Here is a 22,639-nt window from a genome sequence, read left to right on the forward strand (position 1 = left end):
TTTGGTTGACACTCTCAGGAGTCTTTCTAGGTGGACACATATGTGAGGCCCCAGGACTGCCGGCAGGGATGTTGGCAGTGGGGAGATGCAGGATTATTCTAGAATATTCTTCAGCTTTGAGAGTACCCAGAGACACTAAAAAACCTAGGGAGCTCTCTGGCAAGACTTTGCCAGAGATAAAGGGTAGCATAGTGCAAGGCACTATGTTAGAAAAAGAGAAAGAGAAGGTTATAGTTAGAGAGAGAGAGAGAAAAGAAAGAGAGAAGAACTCTGCTGTGAATAGCGGGGAGGGTGGCAGGAAGGGTGGCTGAGAGGCACATTACCTGTTATCTTGGATATTCAGGTATTTCAAGAGAGAGAGAGAGCCACCTAGTTACCGCTTGTCACCACCAAAGGCAGCTCTGGGTGGTATCTCATAGGTCAGTGGTACCTCAGAAGGCCCTCCCCACTCATAGCACTTCTCTGGCTGAGCTGTGCCACTGAGGGCTCTGTTGTTCTGGGTCCCCGGAGGGGTGTGGGGAGAAAGGCTTACCCAAAGTTTACGCCCCTTGGCTCACTGGCAGTGGCCGGCTCTCAAGGCATTTGGGCTTGGTGGGAATAGAACGGAGACCAGAGAAAGCAGAGTTCTTTTGTCAGAAAGGTCGAACTCAGTGAATTCTCCCTTCTGGAGCCCATCCCTGCTGCCCTGGAGATGTGTGATTGGTCACACCAACTGAGGCCCACGCTCCAGCAGACAGCATGTCTGGGACCCCCCGAGGAGAGGCAAGAGGTGGGCTTTCAGATGCTAGGGGACTATGGAGCAGAAAGGCCCCCAACACACACACACACACACACACACACACACACACACACACAGATTTCTTTTCCAGTGCCTACCTACCTATCTACAGATGGCTTTAGTATTTTCTGAAGGAAGAATGCCTGGCATCTTGCCCGCAGGCCCTACCATGCACATTCCTTTGGAAACAAATGAGCTTTTCTCAAAGCAGCCATGGGGAAACCTCGTGGGCCCCAGGTTCTGCTGATTTTTTTTTCAAGGACCTAATACATGAACATTGCTGATGAGTCAAGCTATATAAATGATACGAAGTGAACACAGTGAGAAGCTGTGCTGGCACTACCACCGTCTACTCTAATTCCCCACCCCAACTCCCATGAGGTCATGATTTTATCAGTATCTTATATATTTCCCAGTGTTTCTTTATGCAGAGACAATCAAATATGAGTCTGTATTGTCCTCCTCTCCTTTTTCATACAAAAGGAAGGCTACTTTATACGCTGGTCTGCACTTGGATGCCCCCGCCCTGAGCAATAGATGTTGGAGATCTTTCCATATCTGCACACGCAGAACCCTCATCCCTTTCTTTGTTCAGCTGACCTGAGTTGCGCTATGTGGATGTACAGTTGTTGAGTCACCCCCAAGTTCTGCTTCGTTGCTGTCTGATAGATGCCATCCACTTTCTTTCCCTCAGCCTCCGTGGAACACCTGCACTTACCTCCCACCCCTCCCAGCAGCCACAGCAGTGACTCAGAGGGCAGCCTGAGCCCCAACCCCCGCCTGCACCCCTTCAGCCTGCCTCAGACCCACAGCCCGGCCAGAGCTGTGGCACGGGCCCCCTCTGCCCTGTCCAACTCTCCTCTCCTCACAGCGCCTCACGTGAGTATTCTAGAACCCCATCTGCAGCTCTGGACACCAGTCCTTTCCCTCTGGTCACTTGGAACTTCACTAGGAATAGGTGCTCTTCAAGGCTGCTGGACTTCTGTTCTTGGAAGACAATTGTAGGCTTAATTGCTAAAACCAGTGATAACCATCTTAAAGAACTTTTTTTTTCTTTTTAAAAAATGTTTATTTATTTATTCATGAGAGACACAGAGAGAGAGAGAGAGAGAGAGGCAAAGGCATAGGCAGAGGGAGAAGCAAGCTCTCTGCGGGGAGCCTAATGCGGGACTCCATCCCAGGACCCCAGGATCATGACCTGAGCCAAGGGCAGACACTTAACCCTTGAGCCACCCAGGCTCTCCTTAAAGAACATTTTTTAAGACTTGCCTATAACCTTACCATGCTAACACAATTCTCCTCCTTTTCCTCCTTCAGTTATTACTCCTATGTTTCTCTGACATCACCAGAAGCACAAATAGTAAAAATGTTGTGTTCCCTTCCTCCTCAAAGTCATGTCACAAATATTACCAGCAGTTTGGATGGTCCTATGGCCTACAACAGGAAATAGCTTATTTTTCAAATAGACAATATTTGATGATCTTTAAACTTTGAGATCAAATGTTTTGAGGTCAAAAGCTCAACAATATAGTTTAAACTTTTTTTGTCTGTGGTCCAACTCCTAATCCAGAGACTCAGGTTAGAAAGCATGAGTCATCATTCATCCCTCACGTATATAAGGGCACCTATTCCCAGATAAAAATAGGGACAGATACTTAACATTTTACTGTTCTGAGGTGTTCGTTGATTTCTGTGAAATCTGAAAAATGATAAAATTATAATCATCCTTATTGAATTTATATCACATAGAGAAAATTTGAATGAGGTGAGATGTTTAAGAGTTCCGTAAGAACCATCTCTCAATTAATATATTTTTGGCAATTTAAATTCAGTGTGTCTCACAAAGTTCTCGATCTGTGACCATGTTTGTTTCTTTCACCATTACCAAGGATGAGGGAATTAACTCTAACTCAACTCCTTACCCCTTTGGTAACTAGAATAGCTTTCATCCTTATTATCTGTGAGTCCTCCTACAATCAGTCCAGTCTACATATTTATGGAGGAAATCCTCCCAATATCACACCTCCACAGCGTGTTGTGTTGCTCAATTGGCTCTTAGTATCAAGCCCTAATGCTTCTACTCTGTATTAGGTGCCCTGACTCTTCACTGTTTCAAGAACTTCTTCTACATTCTAGGCAGAGTAGCATCTTTAAGTGCTTTTCAGAATACTGCCTTTTGCGTGGAATGCCCTCCTCTATGTAAGTCATCCCCGTCTTTTCAAAAGGCCCAGTGCAATTCTCCTCTCCTACCCTAAGGCTTTGCTTGTCACACACACTCGTGTGTCTCTTTCCCTGGATTTTGAGTGCACCTTGAGTTGATATTACAGCGTAGCACGTAATTGCCCTCAGCTTTTAATAGGTGTTAATTCAGTCTTAGTCTTGATCACAAGCTATAGCTTGAGAGAGGCAGTTTGTTTTGAGTGTTTGACATTTAACATGGGCCTCATACACAGTTGGCACTCAGCTTGTTTGACTACATAAATACATCATTTTTTTATGGGCTGAATGGGATGAGCTACAGTTCTCATCTTCACTGATGATGAACAATCCAGGACTGTCTTCAAGCCAGAGACCTCCATGGGATGTACCTGCAGGTGTATTTCTGGGAACCCTGGCCCCTGAGCTGTCAGTGGGGGAAAGAAGTGACCCTTGGTGTGAGGCGAGCATCTTGCAAAGTTGTGTTTTCAGGAGAACAAGGAAACTCTTTCACAAACAGAGCTCCAAGTGAATCCGCCATCACTCCAAGGCCATGCAATCTTGGGAGATGTGGGAAATGACTCCTGTAATTTTACCTTTGATGTGTTAGCCAGTGGTGTACTTTCTGAGAACTGAGGGGTGGAGGTTTCTTTACCCTTTCCCTTGAGTGATAATCCTCGGGTGTAACACATGAGAACACATGAGTGTTCTCCATCTTTGCTTCCATTTCCAACTACTCGTTTCTCACCCAAAGCAGATGAGCATCATTTTCTCTCAGATGTTTGCAAGTTTCTTCAGTGTGCCCAGTTGCCCCGCTTTGACCCTTTACTGCTCCTTGTTCGGCACAGAAACTGCAAGGATCAGGCCCACTGGTTCTGACTGAAGAGGAGAAGAGGACCCTGATCGCCGAGGGCTATCCCATCCCCACCAAATTGCCTCTAACAAAATCAGAGGAGAAGGCTCTGAAGAAAATTCGGAGGAAAATCAAGAACAAGGTGACCCCTTCAAATCTAGGTGCTTCTAGGAGCAGAGACCATGACCAGGCTGTGTGCTCCCACTGCCCCCTTCCCTGTGGCCAACACTGGCCCGTCCCATGGAGCCATGGAGAGCTCCCCAGCAGGGAACTGGAACACTGATCGCTGTGTTTCTCTGGTCCCTTTGCCCATCCTCTGGGTCAGTGGATCCCAAACTGGGTGTGCATACTCCTTGGTGCCTGAGGGGATCCATTTGGGGCTGAGAGGAAAACATCAGAACTCCCATTAATTTTTTTTAATCTTAGCCTTTTTAGTTTCTGTTTTATAATATATACATTATTTCCTTCTAGTGAGTGTGTATATAATTTATAAATAAATATAAATGCAGTATGGGTGCTTGTTTAACTTTTCACTGGGTTTTTTTATTAAAAAAAAAATTCTATTGTCCACTGTTCTATGCCTGGATTGAGGAGTCTCTTTAGCCCTAGGCCCCTACAGTGCAGATCAGAGCTGGTGAGGCCCCAGGGCATGGCTCGGGCACAGGCAGACCAGAAGGAAGGTGGCAGGAAAAGGAAGAAAAAGAGGTCAGTTATGACTCTTGGCCCATGTACAGAAGCAGTAGAGGATTATGTATGACTGAGCCCAACTATCTTCGTTTATATGTTAAGTTGAGCCAACTGAGCCCCATGGAGTTGAAATCATTTATCTAAGACCATATAGATGGCTTGTGAACCACACGTTCTGTTCTGACTCAGGCCTGCCATGCTTCCCACACGGGGCCCAGTTTGATGGGACCTGGTGACAACACAGGCTGGTTGAAACCAGGGAGGTCAGAAGAAGTGACTCACAGATGAGCCAGCAGGTTAAGTAAATGAAGAGGGGCCACAAAAATGAGGGGGAGCTCTGGTGATTTCTGCACCAACAGACTCCTCTCTTCCATTTACTCGTAACTGACATACTGACAGAGCAGGAGGTTAATCTCTCTTTCTCCCCTTATATCTCAGATTTCTGCCCAGGAGAGTAGAAGAAAGAAGAAAGAATACATGGACAGCTTGGAGAAAAAGTAAGCCTCCTGCGAAACTGGGTGTGTTTATTGGGTGATAGACATAGGGAAATGGGTGTGCGCAAAGCATCTGCTTTCCCCGAGAAGCCAGTGAAGTTCATTCTGGCCACTGTCAGAGCCCGTTGGTTCATCAGCTGTGTGCTGCCTGCCACCTAGTGGCTTTTGGGGGGCGGGGCTGGGGTGGGGGGAAGCTTTATAAATAGGGCCAGAAGTAAAAAGTACACTCAATCTTAGGCATTTGGACCACACCGTTTCTAACGGAAGCAAGTCCTTGAAGGTCTCCTTTCAAACAAGTGCAAATATTAACATTCGTTCACATTCCTGGAGCTTTCCTCAGAGGAGAGGCACTGTTTCGGCTGAAAGGACCGGGGCTGATTAATCAGTCTCTTTGGCCACATCCCTCACATCCTAGAGAAAGCACGTAGGCAGTGCAGAAAGTCGGGCTGGCATTACTTACTTTCTAGCCACTATAATTCACGCCACTGGCTAGTGACTTCCCACAAAAACACTGGAAGGCACCTTTTGTTCTTCTAAATAGCCCAAAATCTCAGGAGGGCTGTTAAAAAAACATGATTGAAATACAATTTCCATATTGGCCTTAGAATATAGTTCTCCAGCTGACAAAGGAGTATCACTTAAGATGGAAATGGAGTCCAGAAATGAATCTTCCTGTGGGTCTGCAGAGAAGAACAGAACATTCTGGAACATTCTGGCTGACTCTTGACTTTGCTATTGAAAATTGGTGTCTCTGCATCCTACTTTCGATACTGATAATTTTCCATTAAGTGGTCCCACTCTATTCCATTATTTGCTGTAGGCTTCCAGGGTCAAGATGGCCTCTCTTGCCTCTTCCGGGCATGCACGCTCCTGCAGCTGGATTCCTTGTCTTGAGGGGCTGGGTTTTTGTCTTCCCCTCTTGCCCCAAGCAAGTCTCCTGTTAGTCTTTCTGGGCGTGAATCCAACTGGCAGCATCCAGGCTCCTATAGTATGAGGGAGGTGAATGATGGGCATTGAGAGCAATAGGGCAGGTGAGAGGAATCAAGTTTGGAACACTCTAGGAGGCTTTACATTGTGTCCCATCCCTATTCATTTTCTGTACCTGAGGCATGTGTTACTCATCTCTTTTTTTTTTTTTTTCTTTTGTCTTTTTACCCTTCTTCCTGACCTAGGCTGGCTAGGCTCTCTCTCTCACCTCTCTAGAGTAGCTGATGCCCAGTCCTCCTTCTGTGAGCCCCATCTTCCTCCACTCTAGCTCCCAGCTTGGCATTTGCTCAAAATACAACTAATTTTCTTCTTTCTCACTCCCCTATAGGGTGGAGTCTTGTTCAACGGAGAACTTGGAGCTTCGGAAGAAAGTAGAGGTTCTGGAGAATACCAACAGGTGAGTGTCGCTAGAGTGAGATGCTGCTCAAACTGCCTGATGGAAGGTGGGGACAAGAGGGGGCAGGTCCAGGACCAGAGCGGGAGGGAAGTGGAAGAGATCACACTGAAAGTATGGTTGTGCCCAGGGGCTCTGGGCGACTGTGATCCACTTACCTTATCCACACACATGCCCTTGTACACACACTCACACACGCATGTGTGTTCTCTTTACTTTTCCTCAAATAGATGGGAGAAAGCTTGGAGAATAAGGCTGATAAGTTTGATTCTCCTGAAAATGACACTCAACTTTAGAGGTGGGCAGGGAGGGACTGGCCACTTCATCGTCACCCAACTTTGGTAACAAATGGTGGCTATTAGTGAGAAGAAAAGAAGAAACCAGGTTTGTTTTTTAAATTACTCTTTATAAAAATTAATTAATTACATTTCAAGGCTACTTTTAAAAATAACTATGGGACAGAGTGAGTTAATGGGCTCTTCTAGCACTTTCTTGCCAGGTACTGTTTTCAGCACATCACAGATATTAACTCATTTAACCTTCCAACAGCCCTAGGAAGAGGTCCTATTAATATCCTCATTCTATAGAGGAGATCACTGAGACTCAGAATGGTAGGTGGTTTGCCCAAGGTCATGCAGGCCATCTGGCTCTGCAGCCTTAGAATAGGAGAAGCATAATGAACGTTATCCTGCATCATATGCAAGAGAGGTTGAGGCATAGAGTTAGGAAAAAGGAGTTAAGATACAGGGTTAAAGGGTGGGGAATTTAATCCAGAATGTGTGTGTGTGTGTGTGTGTGTGTGTGTGTACACAGTGCCTACTTATACTTTAAAAATTAAAATGTTCATTAGTCAAGGGATCCTGTCGCCCTTAGTTGTTATAGAGCTGACAATTCAAGTAGAGAAGAATAGATTTTTAGATAAGAAAAATATTGTTCATTTAAGGCTTAGCGTTAATGCTTAATAATGATTTTGCAGTTATTAAGGTTAAGTCCACTTGCCTGTCATTTGATAATAACATTAAATTTGGCTCCCATCTTCACGGTTTGATTCCCAGGCAGCAGGCTTTCCTACTCATAAGTTAAAACTACCGTCGTTGGGAACACTGGACAAGCCCACTGGGCTTCCCTCTGCATTTCTGGGAATGTCTATGCTCAAATAGCAGGCCGAGGGCGGTCACCTGAGGTGCTCCACAGACAGGTGGCAGAAATAAGTGCAACTACCAGCTCTGTGTGCTCGCACCTCAAGCCTCTGCGGCAAAGGAGACAGTTTCCAGTACCGCCTTAGGATTCTGGTTTCATGGTTGCCTGTGGATATTCGACTCCAGAGGCTGGGCCCCGTCTTACCTCCACCTTCTCTCCTGCCATAGTGGATCTCTGGGTCCTGAACCCCTGCCAGAGTCTGTATCCATCTTGTTAGCATCCTGAATGCCCACCTTGGCACGTGCTGCTGCAGAAGCCCCATGTCCCATGTTCATGAGTGGGACAAATGCGCACCATGAAGTGGTGAAAGGGGAAAGAAGAATTTGTCCAAGATAACCTTGGAGTCTGGTTCAGGTTTCCTCCTTAGGCTCTGGGTGCCAGGTCTTCCCCAAACCGCACGGGGGCAGCAGAGGTGCAGTACAGGCTGTGCTGGGGAGCAGGGTGCTTGGCATTAGAAGGGTTCTGCTGCCCCCATCCTGAGAAAGGCCTCTCCTCCCCTCTCTAGGCTGACTGTGCTGTATCTTTTTTTATTTTTTTTTAAGATTTTATTGATTTATTTAAGAGACAGAGAGTGAGGACAAGCAGAGAGGGGGTAGGAGCGGGGGGGGGGGGGGGGGGAATCAACTCCTTTGGAGCAGGGAGCCATACATGGGGCTAGATCCCAGGACCCTGGGGTCATGACCTGAGCCCAAGGCAGGCGCTTAACCAAATGAGCCACCCAGGAACCCCTATACTTTTTAACTTAAAAGAACCCCACATATGTAATATATTTTTCATTGCAGAAAAAAAAATCAGAAACTACAGTTAAAAAAGAAAAAAATTGCAATCTTTTCACTCAGAAATGTTTATACTTTGTAATATTTTATACATATGTATTTGTGCATATATGCATCTTCTTTTGTTAGGAACTTTCTCTGCTTAACAGAATACTCTGGACATATTTCCGTATCTGTGTTTTTCTTTTTGTTGTTGTTTTTATTTTTATTTGCATTTATTCTATGCAGAATTTACTCCTGAGCCATAAGTTTTTGTTTCTTCAGTTTCTTCTGGGATATCATTTTCTTCTGTGCAACCTCCTCTTCTGGTTTAGGAACAATCTGCTTTTTTTCAGTAAGAATCATCTCGATGTGGCTCATGTATGGGTTAATCCGGCCATGAGCCCTGTAAATTCTACGTTGCATCTTGGGGGCTTTGCTCACCTGGATGTGCTCAATGACCAGAGAATCTACATCTAAACCCTTAAGTTCAGCATTACTCTCTGCATTTTTAAGCATGTGCAGTAAAAATTCAGCACTCTTCTTGGGACACCGACCCTGTGTCCAGCCCCACTGTTTGGCCTGTGCACCTACCAACTTCACCATTGTAGCGACGGAATGGCACACACTGCTTCTGCAAAGTGACATCTTTCTGATACGTGGTGGCTTTTCAGATATGCATACCCTTGATGGCCTGGGCTGTTTGATGTGTGTTCTTCAAGTGAACACGAAGATTTGAACCTCTTGACTTGTATGATTTTGTAGGGTTTTCTGGGTCCAGCAGTAGAGAACCATTTTTGGAGGTTACCTCAGCCCACTCCTGTACCTGTGTATTTCTACAGAATCTTTATTTCTATCAGATTCTAATGAAGAGCTATCATGTGAGGAACACTGACATAAGGTACATCTGATTCTGTGTAACAACAATCTGTGTTTTGCCAGTTATTTTCATCTTTATAAATAATGGCCATGGTGATTTCAACCCACTATTTGTTATTATAGGATATGAGTTATGGGAACATATGGCATATTTGAGCTTGGGGTCAGCATATCTGAGAGATATGTTCTTCCCTGAGAGAGTCAATGATGATTTTCCTCTTTTCTTCTTCATGGACCATGTGGAAGTTTTTTCCAGCATCTAGCCTAGTGAAACCTCCACTGAAGAAACAACCTACCTCATGATATTGGTGCCTTGCTGCCCCTTGCCCACCCTGTGTGTGTGTTCCCTCTTCAAAACTTACCTCTCCTGGCAGACAGCCCTTCTTTCGTGGTGCTGATGGCTGATACTTGACTGATCTTAGTCTTCCCACAGATGATCGTATCAGGGGACTCGTGGGGTCATAATTTCTAAGCAATTTTTAATATGTTTTAGCCTGAGAGATCAAGAAATAAAAGCAGTGCTGTTCTCATTGAGGCGGGGAAGGTGGGTCTGCATTCCCTCCAGCGCCTACCCCATCTCAAGGGCCTCACCTTGCTCAGAGGACAAGGCACCAACTGCAGTGACTCTAATGTAAACTTGGTAATCTCCCACCCTGCACCTGTCATAAGGTGTTGGTGGTTTGGCCATGTCACAAGGGGAAACTTTTGGTCCCTTTGGTCACATAACATTGCGTAAGTGACACAGTGTTTGAACTAAATACAGACTAGGCCTGGTGAACACACACCTCTGTTTGTGTTCCTCGTCATGCTTCTTAGAGAAACTGAAGAAACAAAAACTTATGGCCCGGGAGTAAATTCTGCATAGAATAAATGCAAATAAAAATAAGCATTTATTATCCTTTGGAGGAGGCTGGACAGACATAGGACAGCTGTACATGAACAGGATCCTGTGTCACTAGAGTGGGGTGGGAGCCCTTTGGAAGCCATTGTGTCCTATGACATGACAGGGTGGGAAAAGTGAGTGGATATATCCTCATTGGCCAAATTAAAGGAAGACTATTTTTACTCCCCCTGCCCCTCGGGGGAGTTTTCCATCTCTCTAGATGAAAATGAGCTCTCAGATTATGAGTCAATCCTGACTCTTTTGGTTTACACTAGACTTAGCAGCAGCCACCTAGCAGAGCTTATTGTTGGTTTCTAGGTATAGAGACCCTTTTATCTGAGCTCAGGAAGCTACAAGAGGATGAGGATGGGAGAGAATGCTGCTAACACTTCTGTAGGCTCACCCGGGAGCCTCTTGGGGCAGAGCCAAGCAGTGTGAAAGCACCTTCGCTCTTGCTCTGCTAAGGTGATCCACTAATTGCGTGCCATCAAGAAATGTGTGAGATGAGAGATGAGAGTTTCCCAGGGGGCCTGTCTTCCTGCGCTCGATCAGGAAATACATTTTCACTTACAAAGTCTGGGCGAGGTCCGTGTGTGTGTGTGTGTGTGTGTGTGTGTGTGTGTGTATGTGTGTGTGTGTATTGTGTGTGTGTGGCTGCTAGAAGATTGTGCTGGCTCTTCTGTGCTCATCATTCACCCCTCTAAGCTGCAGGCTCTCTGGACAGGCCTGCCCTTGTCCCATTCCAGAGAAATCCTGTGCAGGTGACACACGCACACTGCCCAGCCCGGCAGTTTTGAGTGCTGGCAGTTCAGTTGGCTCCTCTTGTTCCATATTTTGCTCTATTGCATCTGTAGGGCTGTGAGCTGCAGGTCCTCTCCTCCCACCCTGATGTGTGGAGCCGGGGGAGCTTCGACTTGAATTGCTCCTTAGCAGAGACCATCTAATTTGCCTTCTACTCACTTTCTTTTATAGAAGGGGAAACTGAGCCCCAGTGAGGTTCAGGTCATTCAGATATCTAGAGCTAGAACAGGGACTAGACCTTAGCCACTTAATTTTTAAATTGGTCCAAACCTTAATTTTTCTTTTGCTGTGCCCCTTTCTCTCTCGAGGACCACTGCCTTTTCCCAGCTTGGGGCTAACTTAAACCTGCTGAAGAGGGCCTTGCTTTGGACCTGTGTTTCCAAGGACCCTGCTCTGGCTCCCTTCTGGCCACATGTCTCTCCAAGAGAAGAGTAGTCAGCAGGCCCAACGCGATGCTTGCATGTGGTGCTCTCACTGGACCCCTTCAGACCCCACCAGACCCCACCCTGGTACCTGGGATTCTGGAATTCCCTGCCCCAACCACCTGGGCCTATCTCCAGGGCCTGTGTGGATCTCTACCCCGTCTTCTCCAAAAAGTACACCAAGCCACCAGAGGGCCTAAGCTGATGGGATGTGTCAGGACTGTGAACCTTGGCTGGTGTGTGTCTGAAATCCTCCATGGTGTATCAGGTCCTCTCAGCTCTAATCTCTAACTCCACTCTTCTTGTTCTTTGAATCTATATACAGTTCCTGGTAGAGGTCTTTCCAGCTGAGTGCCCTGGGCTTTCACCTTTTTCTGCCTCTCCTCATTTGTTCACGTGACCCCTGAGGCTGTGCCCATTTGCCCTATACACTATTACCCTCTCCCACAGGTTCCCCTTTACTCTGTGGACTGACTGTAGCTGCCGATCCTGCTTGCTGCCATCCACAGAGAAGCCACTAGAGTACTGGCAAAAGATGCAGCTTACCCCTCTGCAGAACTTTATCTGGCTTTAATTCACTTTCATCTCTCCATTTTCTGTAACTTCTGGTTGTGTGAAGAGTACAAGCTTTCTTTTTACGTGAACATATTTCAGACTTCAGTGGATCTTTGGGTACTAGACAAAGTTCCCCAGAGAGACTGGAAGGGCATTTTAATATAATTTTGTGGTTAAGTCAGCCATTCCTCAGCCCCAGAGAACATTCTAGAGCTCTCTTGTTCCTGTTCCTGGGCAAGGAGATAATAGAATATTTCAGAAGTATCCTCTGGTCCCTGCAAAACCAACCCTTTGTGACACAGCGATTACACAGGAAGAAGGAGGAGAAAATTCATCCTTGTTTTTTTTTTTTTTTTTTTCCCATTTAAGCCAAAGCCCCATGAACAACCCTCAAAGCTTAAGTAAAAGATGACAAATAGATCATTTTTGAATGATCTATTCAAAAATTAGTATTTTAGCACAGTGCGACTGTCATTTATTTGCGTATGTGACACTTCAGTTTTGAAAAGTCTTGGAGATGGTTGGTGAGTCTCTTTACTATTGTTATGCAGCGTGTGGAACTCTGAATTGTATTCCCTGTATCCCAGGACCTCTCCACCTCCACCCCAGGACTTTGTGGTAGATATTTTAGCTTCTGGTCACCCTTGTTCTAACCCTCAGAAATTTCTCTAAATTTCTAAAAGACCTAACCCTCAGAGTTTCTCTAAACTCTAAAAGACCAAGATGGGGTGGGAAGGGATTCAAGTGGGATATTTTTTTTTTTCTTCAGAAGCACACGGATGCTTAGCTCTTCCATCACAAAGCCACCTGCTTTCCACGTGTGCACTAGCTAAGTGACACTTAGACTTTTTTTTTTTAAGATTTTATTTATTTATTCATGAGATACAGAAAGAAAGAGAGAGAGAGAGAGAGAGAGAGAGAGAGGGGCAGAGACACAGGCAGAGGGAGAAGCAGGCTCCATGCAGGGAGCCCAGTGTGGGACTCGATCCCGGGACCCCAGGATCATGCCCTGGGCTGAAGGCAGCGCTAAACTGCTGAGCCACCCGGGCTGCCCAAACTTAGACTTTTTTATTGTAATCATTTTGCATTTTATGTAGTAACCCAGACATACCACAGGAACGTGTACATCACATGCATAACTAGTATGAATGTTTCACAAATGAATGCTTATATACTATGCATGATGTCCTCTGATACCATGTGTTCTAGTTGATTGTTTCATTAAAAAATACACCAGTGCAGGGACGCCTGGGTAGCTCAGTGGTTGAGCATCTGCCTCTGGCTCAGGACGTGATCCTGGAGTCCCAGGATCGAGTTCCACGTTGGGCTCCTGCATGGAGTCTGCTTCTCCCTCTGCCTGTGTGTCTGCTTCTCTCTACCTCTATCTCTCTCATGAATAGATAAATAAAATCTTAAAAAAAAAGTATACCAGTGGCAATCCAAGTGTCTTTACAGCTCATGGTTCATCATGGTTCACATGGTTCATCATGGAGAATTTGGAAAATATTATGTTACTTTGGAAAGTAACGTAAGAAAAAAAAAAAAAAAAAAAAAAAGGAAAGTAACGTAAGGATATGAAAAAAAGTTCCTGCATCTCTGTAAGAGTCTGACTTATCCAGAGAGTGCTTTATACACACATACACATGTGCACACACACACACACACACACACACACACACGTGCACCACACACTGTAGCCTGGCTAGTTCCATTTCTCAGTAAGGCGTGTTATAAGATTTCATGGAAAGTATGTCTATTGAATTCCTGGTTTGGAGCTTCTGGCACAGCAAGTATTTGGGAACCCTCACTTTATTATTTTTCCTGGGTTCTGGTTTGTCACTCCAGTGGGAAATTAGATACCTGAAAAGTATAACATGCAATACTCTATGACCTTTTCCCACTACCCCCCCGCCATCTCTCATAAAGAAAGGGAACAGTAGAATACAAAATTAAGTGAAAGACAAAGAAAACCATGAGGCTGTTGATGTATTTCCCAGTTATTATAAGAGTATGTCTTGGCCTCCTGGCTACTTTTGAATGTTTTGCCCAATTTCTCTTGATATGCCTCCCGAGATCCAGGGTGATACTTTATTTTGGGCAAGGCTGGCAGCTGCCTTTGACTGCTCTTTTGCAAGAAAGTGTATGAGGACAGCCACTAAGTTTATTTTTACATCTCACCACGAGAGAAAATCCACATTTTCAATCAAGAATTGGATACTCCAATTTAACAAGTTGTGAAAAATCTCTTGGCCCAGATAAATGTTTGCTAAGAGTACTCCTTTCTCTAAATTGAGACCTTGCTCCCGGAAGCCCACGAATTCATTAAGCCATAATTAGCCACGGTCACTGATGATTTAAAATACAGTAATAAAGGGAAAGTTTATACTGGGCTTTGAATGCACTGTTGGGTCTGTCCTATGGGTGGCTTTTTATAGCTGTAGTTTTAAAATAATTCTTCCATTTCTTCTGATGCCTGTCTCTTCTTCAGCCAGCCCTTCGTGCAAGCAGGGTAACAGCTGTCATCCACACTCCCACTGCTGCAGGCCGTGGCATCTGTCCCAGTGGCTCCAGGGAGAATCGCACATCATCTCTGACCAGTGTTTCAGTTAGGAGGTCCCAGGCTGCCCTGGAAAGGGCTGGCTTCATCCGTCATCAGTGGAAAGAGACAGCAAGCACTCTCTAAAGGTGGCTTTGCTTCTAAGAAGCCCAGAGGACACCAAGAGGGGGGGATTCTCTCACTATTTTGTGAGCTGATGAGGTCAAAGGAATAAACTTTGATTAGCCGCCTAAACTCAGGACCAAAATAACTGGGTTAAAGTAATGCAACAGTGGTATCAAGATCTGAACTCAGCCAATCTCCTGCGCTGGTGCAGATGCACCAGTCCTAAGCCATCCTGTCTGCTCTTCTACTGTCTCACAGAGCGACAGGTCTTATAGTTTCCACTTTCCTAAACAAAGTGCAGATTTGACTTCAGACACCTGACATGGCACAAGGAGCACCCTTGATTCTTTTACCTGTCACGTAGCAGTTTATCTTTGGCATACCTGGAGGTGTGTCAGGAAATAAATATTCATTTGCCCTTATTGTTTTTATTTGTATCATTATCATGGAAACTTTGTTATAGTATGTATGTCTTTGCCATTGGGCTGATTTTTATTGTGGCTCTGCCATCTGTGGCTTGGCCCCTGTTGATAGTAACCTTCTCTTTTCTCCTTCTCTTCTTGTTTCTTTTCTTTTCTTTTCTTTTCTTTTCTTTTCTTTTCTTTTTCTTTTTCTTTTTCTTTTTCTTTTTCTCTTTTCCCTCCCTCCCTCCCTCCCTCCCTTCCCTTCCTTTCCCTCCCTCCCTCCCTCCCTCCCTCCCTCCCTCCTTTCCTTCCTTCCTTCCTTCCTTCCTTCCTTCCTTCCTTCCTTCCTTCCTTCCTTCCTTCCTTCCTTCCTTCCTTCCTTCCTTCCTTCTTTTTAGAGAGCTTGAGAATCAGTGTGGTGGGGAGGGACAGAGGGGAAAGGAGAGAGAGAGAAAGAGAATCTTAAGCTTAGCATGGAGCCCAATGTGAGGCTTGATCTCATGACCCTGAGGTCATGACCTGAGCAGAAATCAAGAATCAGATGCTCAACGGACGGAGCCACCCAGGCACCCTCATAGTAACCTTTTCTTATCTAATGGTGGATGTATCTCTCCATCGAGCTGTTGTTGATATGATGTTAATTCACTGGGTTTAAGGGAAATCTACCTAAGAGGTATTTTGGTTATTGATTCTATTAGGTTATAAACTTGGGTACCATGATGTAGAGCATTGGAAAGCACAGAAACTACAGAATCAGGTTTTATTTACGTAATAGGTTTTCAACCTACTAGTTACATGTCATTTTTTTTAATAAATTTATTTTTTATTGGTGTTCAATTTACCAACATACAGAATAACACCCAGTGCTCATCCCATCAAGTGCCCCCCTCAGTGCCCGTCACCGAGTCACACCCACCCCCCACCACCCTCCCCTTCTACCACCCCTAGTTCGTTTCCCGAGAGTTAGGAGTCTTTATGTTCTGTCTCCCTTTCTGATATTTCCCACACATTTCTTCTCCCTTCCCTTCTATTCCCTTTCACTATTATTTATATTCCCCAAATGAATGAGAACATATAATGTTTGTCCTTCTCCGACTGACTTGCTTCACTCAGCATAATACCCTCCAGTTCCATCCACGTTGAAGCAAATGGTGGGTATTTCTTGTTTCTAATGGCTGAGGAATATTCCATTGTATACATAAACCACATCTTCTTTATCCATTCATCTTTCGATGGACACCGAGGCTCCTTCCACAGTTTAGCTATTATGGACATTGCTGCTACAAACACCGGGGTGCAGGTGTCCCAGCGTTTCAGTGCATCTGTATCTTTGGGGTAAATCCCCAACAGTGCAATTGCTGGGTCGTAGGGCAGGTCTATTTTTAACTCTTTGAGGAACCTCCACACAGTTTTCCAGAGTGGCTGCACCAGTTCACATTCCCACCAACAGTGTAAGAGGGTTCCCTTTTCTCCGCATCCTCTCCAACATTTGTGGTTTCCTGCCTTGTTAATTTGCCCCATTCTCACTGGTGTGAGGTGGTATCTCATTGTGGTTTTGATTTGTATTTCCCTGATGGCAAGTGATGCAGAGCATTTTCTCATGTGCATGTTGGCCATGTCTATGTCTTCCTCTGTGAGATTTCTGTTCATGTCTTTTGCCCATTTCATGATTGGATTGTTTGTTTCTTTGGTGTTGACTTTAAGAAGTTATTTATAGATCTTGGAAACTAGCCCTTTATCTGATACGTCATTTGCAAACATCTTCTCCCATTCTGTAGGTTGTCTTTTAGTTTTGTTGACTGTATCCTTTGCTGTGCAAAAGCTTCTTATCTTGATGAAGTCCCAATAGTTCATTTTTGCTTTTGTTTCTTTTACCTTTGTGGATGTATCTTGCAAGAAGTTACTGTGGCCGAGTTAAAAAAGGGTGTTACCTGTGTTCTCCTCTAGGATTTTGATGGAATCTTGTCTCACATTTAGATTTTTCATCCATTTTGAGTTTATCTTTGTGTATGGTGAAAGAGAGTGGTCTAGTTTCATTCTTCTGCATGTGGATGTCCAATTTTCCCAGCACCATTTATTGAAGAGACTGTCTTTCTTCCAGTGGATAGTCTTTCCTCCTTATCGAATATTAGTTGACCATAAAGTTCAGGGTTCACTTAAGGGTTCTCTATTCTGTTCCATTGATCTATGTGTCTGTTTTTGTGCCAGTACCACACTGTCTTGATGACCACAGCTTTGTAGTACAACCTGAAATCTGGCATTGTGATGCCCCCAGATATGGTTTTCTTTTTTAAAATTCCCCTGGCTATTCGGGGTCTTTTCTGATTCCACACAAATTTTAAAATAATTTGTTCTAACTCTCTGAAGAAAGTCCATGGTATTTTGATAGGGATTGCATTAAACGTGTAAATTGCCCCGGGTAACATTGACATTTTCACAATATTAATTCTGCCAATCTATGAGCATGGAATATTTTTCCATCTCTTTGTGTCTTCCTCAGTTTCTTTCAGAAGTGTTCTATAGTTTTTAGGGTATAGATCTTTTACCTCTTTGGTTAGGTTTATTCCTAGGTATCTTATGCTTTTGGGTGCAATTGTAAATGGGATTGACTCCTTAATTTCTCTTTCTTCAGTCTCATTGTTAGTGTATAGAGAGGTCACTGACTTCTGGGCATTGATTTGGTATCCTGCCATGCTGCCAAATTGCTGTATGAGTTCTAGCAATCTTGGGGTAGAGGCTTTTGGGTTTTCTATGTAGAGTATCATGTCATCGGTGAAGAGGGAGAGTTTGACTTCTTCTTTGCCAATTTGAATGCCTTTAATGTCTTTTTGTTGTCTGATTGCTGAGGCTAGGACTTCCAGTACTATGTTGAATAGCAGTGGTGAGAGTGGACATGCCTGTCTTGTTCCTGATCTTAGGGGAAAGGCTCCCAGTGCTTCCCCATTGAGAATGATATTTGCTGTGGGCTTTTCATAGATGGCTTTTAAGATGTCGAGGAATGTTCCCTCTATCCCTACACTCTGAAGAGTTTTGATCAGGAATGGATGCTGTATTTTGTCAAATGCTTTCTCTGCATCTAATGAGAGGATCATCTGGTTCTTGGTTTTTCTCTTGCTGATATGATGAATCACACTGATTGTTTTATGAGTGTTGAACCAGCCTTGTGTCCCAGGGATAAATCCTACTTGGTCGTGGTGAATAATTTTCTTAATGTACTGTTGGATCCTATTGGCTAGTATCTTGTTGAGAATTTTTGCATCCATGTTCATCAGGGATATTGGTCTATAATTCTCCTTTTGGGTGGGGTCTTTGTCTGGTTTTGGAATTAAGGTGATGCTGGCCTCATAGAACGAATTTGGAAGTACTCCATCTCTTTCTATCTTTCCAAACAGTTTTAGTAGAATAGGTATGATTTCTTCTTTAAACGTTTGATAGAATTCCCCTGGGAAGCCATCTGGCCCTGGACTTTTGTGTCTTGGGAGGTTTTTGATGACTGCTTCAATTTCCTCCCTGGTTATTGGCCTGTTCAGGTTTTCTATTTCTTCCTGTTCCAGTTTTGGTAGTTTGTGGCTTTCCAGGAATGCATCCCATTTCTTCTAGATTGCCTAATTTATTGGCATATAGCTGTTCATAATATGTTTTTAAAATTGTTTGTATTTCCTTGGTGTTGGTAGTGATCTCTCCTTTCTCATTCATGATTTTATTAATTTGAGTCTTCTCTCTCTTCTTTTTAATAAGGCTGGCTAATGGTTTATCTATCTTAATTCTTTCAAAGAACCAACTCCTGGTTCTGTTGATCTGTTCCACAGTTCTTCTGGTCTCGATTTCATTGAGTTCTACTCAAATCTTTATTAACTCTCTTCTTCTGCTGGGTGTAGGATCTATTTGTTGTTTTTTCTCTAGCTCCTTTATGTGTAAGGTTAGCTTCTGTATTTGAGTTCTTTCCAGTTTTTGAATGGATGCTTGTATTAGTTACATGTCTTTGAGACAGTTTTTTAGTATCTCAGTGTATAGAGTTCCTAGAGCTCAATCAGTGGATGTTCAGTTACTGTTAATTTCCTTTCCTTATGACAAAAATGAGTGTTTCTCTTGAATGAATGAATATATATGAATGTCCCAGACTTGATTGGATCATAGAAATCTGTTTAGATTTGGGGATGGATGAGTTCAATCACCTTCCTTGGGTGAAGTCACTCGGAGTTGCTGATTGATGGGCTTCAGAGTGTCATCATTTCCACCATCAGTTCAGTTCACCTTCACTGATCTGAGTAGGAGAAGCAGCAGCAAATAGCACATTATGTCACTATTCCTTTCCACCAAAATTTCAAGCTAAAATTTCTATTTTTATTATTAAAGGTTTTATTTATTTATTCATGATAGACACAGAGAGAGAGACAGAGACAGAGACATAGGCAGAGAGAGAAGCAGGCTCCATGCAGGAAGCCTGATGTGGGACTCGATCCCGGGACTTGGGGATCACACCCTGAGCCAAAGGCAGACACTCAACCGCTGAGCCACCCAGGTGTCCCTAAAAATTATATTTTTAAACTACATGTTTGCTCATCTCAAAGAGTTGGATTATAAACTGTTAGAAATCAGGGACCATTAAACAACTATTTTCTTTCTTTTTAAAAAAATTTTTTAAAGATTTTATTTATGTATTCATGAGAGACACAGAGAGAGAGAGAGGCAGAGGGAGAAGCAGGCTCCATGCAGGGAGCCCAATGCGGGACTCGATCCAGGGTCTCCAGGATCACACCCTGGGCTGTAGGCGGTGCTAAACCGCTGCGCCACCAGAGCTGCCCTAAACAACTATTTTCATTTGCAGTAGATTCAGAATATAATTATCTTGAGTTTGGAGAAGATGTGCTGCTGAATGCCAAGTAAACGCATACAACTGGAAAACATCAAGCCTTCCTTCTCCCCCAGCCAGACTTAAGCAGCTCTTCTTCCGAACCCATAGCACTTTGTCCCGGTAGCAAGAGATCTCAACTTGAGGCTCAGACACTTTATCACTGGTGTTTCAGTGTGTCTGTTATGTTAGAGGTCTGCTTTCAGGGGATGCAAAGGAGCCTTCTGGGAGACTTTTCAGCCTAGGGAAGGGAGTATCAGGCCTAGTGTTCTCAGCCAGAAATTTAAAGGAAGGAGTGATTCCAAGTAATTTGTTTGTTTTGTTGTTGGTGGTGGTGGTGGTGTTTTGGTTTGGTTTGGTTTGGTGTTTTGCACTGTAAAGGCAGGGCAAGCAGCCAGAACAGGCAGGGAGGAAGTGTAGGATGGTCATGGGTGAATAAGGTTGGTTGGTAAAATATGGAAATGGTTTCACTTTAAAAGTCACCTTAGGGGATCCCTGGGTGGCGCAGCAGTTTGGCACCTGCCTTTGGCCCAGGGCACGATCCTGGAGACCCGGGATCGAATCCCACATCGGGCTCCCGGTGCATGGAGCCTGCTTCTCCCTCTGCCTGTGTCTCTCCCTCTCTCTCTCTCTCTCTCTCTCTCTCTCTCTGTGTGACTATCATAAATAAATAAAAATTAAAAAAAAAATCACCTTAGGACTTGGGAGCAAAGGGAGATAGCTTTGCTAACATCTGGAAAGCTGCTGTCTAACCGAAGCCTGGATGGAGAGGTGCACAGAGCCCAGCTGGGCTTGAATACCTCGGGCTGCTAGCTCAGGCTGCAGGAGTGTCCCGTGGGAGTTGAGGTGCACCACCCTCCCACCCAAAGTGGCAGCTGTTGCTTCAAGACATGACTTCTCAGCAGCAAGCTAGGAAACTGGGAGGCCCCTTTCCATAGTGTGGCAGGCAGTAAAAACATTAATCAGTGCCACAGGAGGAGGCCAGATGGTGAGAGAAAAGGGTTTAGGCCCATTGGTCAAGTACAAGTCTTCTCTGTGGGCTCACCTGTATATCTGCTCTGGGAATCCCAGAAGACAGCAAGGAGAACCCAGTGAAGGCTTTGGGGACAGCACCACAGATGGTGGTCAATAAAATACAAGCTACTGCCAGCCCCCTCTTAGGTCTACAAGCATGAATGCTCACCCAGGAAGTGGGTGCATGCATGAGGTCACTTAGCACCCAGTCTTGGAAGTCTTATGCTAGCAAATAAGAATGGGGGAGAAGTGGTGGGAGAAGAGGAAAAAACTTGCTGCGTTATGTGATCATTTAGTTATGAGCTCTTTTTTTCCCTTTTTTTTTCTCAGCTTCGTCGAAGTATAATTGACAAATCTGTTATTTATAAAGTATACATGATGATTTGATATATGCATGCATTGTGAAAGTATTCCTCGCATCGAGTTAATTAATGCATCCGTCATCTCACATATTTACCTTTTTTGCTTTTAATTTTCTAGTGAGTGCATTTTAGTTCAACTCTCTTAGCAAATTTCAGTCATCCATTACGGTGTTACAGAGCATAGTTATTATGTTGTACATTAGATCCTCAGACCTTATTCATCTCATAGCTGAAAGTCTGTATCCTTTTACCAACCTCTCCCTAGTTCTCCCAACCCCTAGCCCTTGGTACCTACTTTTCTATTCTGTTTCAACTTAAAAATAATTTTGGGGGGGCAGCCCAGGTGGCTCGGCAGTTTAGCGCCACCATCAGCCCAGGGCGTGACCCTGGAGACCCCGGATTTAGTCCCACGTCGGGCTCCCTGCATGGAGCCTGCTTCTCCCTCTGCCTGTGTCTCTGCCTCTTTCTCTCTGTGTGTCTCTCATGAATAAATAAATCTTTAAATAATAATAATAATAATTTTTTTAAGGTTCCATGTACAAGTGATTCCATACGGTGTTTTTTTTTTCCCCCTCTGGCTTATTTCACTTAGCACAGTGCCCTCCAGATTCATCACCCATATTTTCACAAATGACAGGCATGTAAGAGGAATTTAAAATAATCATACTCTCCATATGTCTCAGCCTTGAGTAATATACAGAACACCTTTAGAGAACATGTTCCCTGAATATACATAAACCAGGTCCAAACTACATGTGGTTATACTTCTAGATAATAATGAACAACAACAGGGATCCCTGGGTGGCGCAGCGGTTTGGCGCCTGCCTTTGGCCCAGGGCGCGATCCTGGAGACCCGGGATCGAATCCCATGTCAGGCTCCCGGTGCATGGAGCCTGCTTCTCCCTCTGCCTGTGTCTCTGCCTCTCTCTCTCTCTCTGTGTGACTATCATAAATCAATAATAATAATAATAAAAGAACAACAACAAAAAATGAACAAGGTACTAAAAAGACCTTCATTTTAATAGAATTTAAATTAATAATATTGGTTAATGGGATGAAAGGTTTTGTTTTGTTTAAATTAAATTCACCAGGACCACAAGGGGGTTTTTTGGTTTTGTTTTATTTTGCTTTTGAGTTCAGAAGGCCTCTGCCCCATGTGCTGTGGACTGCCCCAAATTCTGCCCCCAGTCTTAGCCAGCTAGCTGTTGAAAGCAGTGTCATCCTATGGCAAAGCCGTCCCTGCTTCGCTTACACCCCGGGACAATTCTTTTCATTGGCACTTGTCAGGTTGCAAGTTGCAAACTCTGGAAGACCAGCTTGTCCTTCTAGCGCTTGAAGGCTCTTCAGGAGGTAGATTGTATCAAGAGGCAGGTTCTCTGGAAGAGCCCAGAACTCTGCAAATGAGTGATTTGCTGATGTTTCCCAATGAACTTGTCTGGCTTTCTGATGTGACATCACAGC

General features: G+C 44.3%; 1 protein-coding gene and 1 pseudogene across 1 annotated transcript in view; one reads left to right on the forward strand and one right to left on the reverse strand.

Moving 5' to 3' along the window:
- The window catches only part of CREB3L2 (cAMP responsive element binding protein 3 like 2), a 119,934-nt gene that overhangs the window by 87,111 nt on the left and 10,184 nt on the right, over positions 1 to 22,639 (forward strand). Inside the window, exons 5-8 of the mRNA XM_038559440.1 lie at positions 1,473 to 1,657; positions 3,823 to 3,969; positions 4,953 to 5,011; positions 6,324 to 6,392. Coding sequence (XP_038415368.1) covers positions 1,473 to 1,657; positions 3,823 to 3,969; positions 4,953 to 5,011; positions 6,324 to 6,392 — 460 coding nt within the window. The remainder of the gene's footprint in view (positions 1 to 1,472; positions 1,658 to 3,822; positions 3,970 to 4,952; positions 5,012 to 6,323; positions 6,393 to 22,639) is intronic.
- LOC102155578 lies at positions 8,597 to 9,041 on the reverse strand (annotated as a pseudogene).

Source organism: Canis lupus, chromosome 16 (assembly GCF_011100685.1).
Source record: "Canis lupus familiaris isolate Mischka breed German Shepherd chromosome 16, alternate assembly UU_Cfam_GSD_1.0, whole genome shotgun sequence".
NCBI classification, from domain to species: Eukaryota; Metazoa; Chordata; class Mammalia; order Carnivora; family Canidae; genus Canis; species Canis lupus.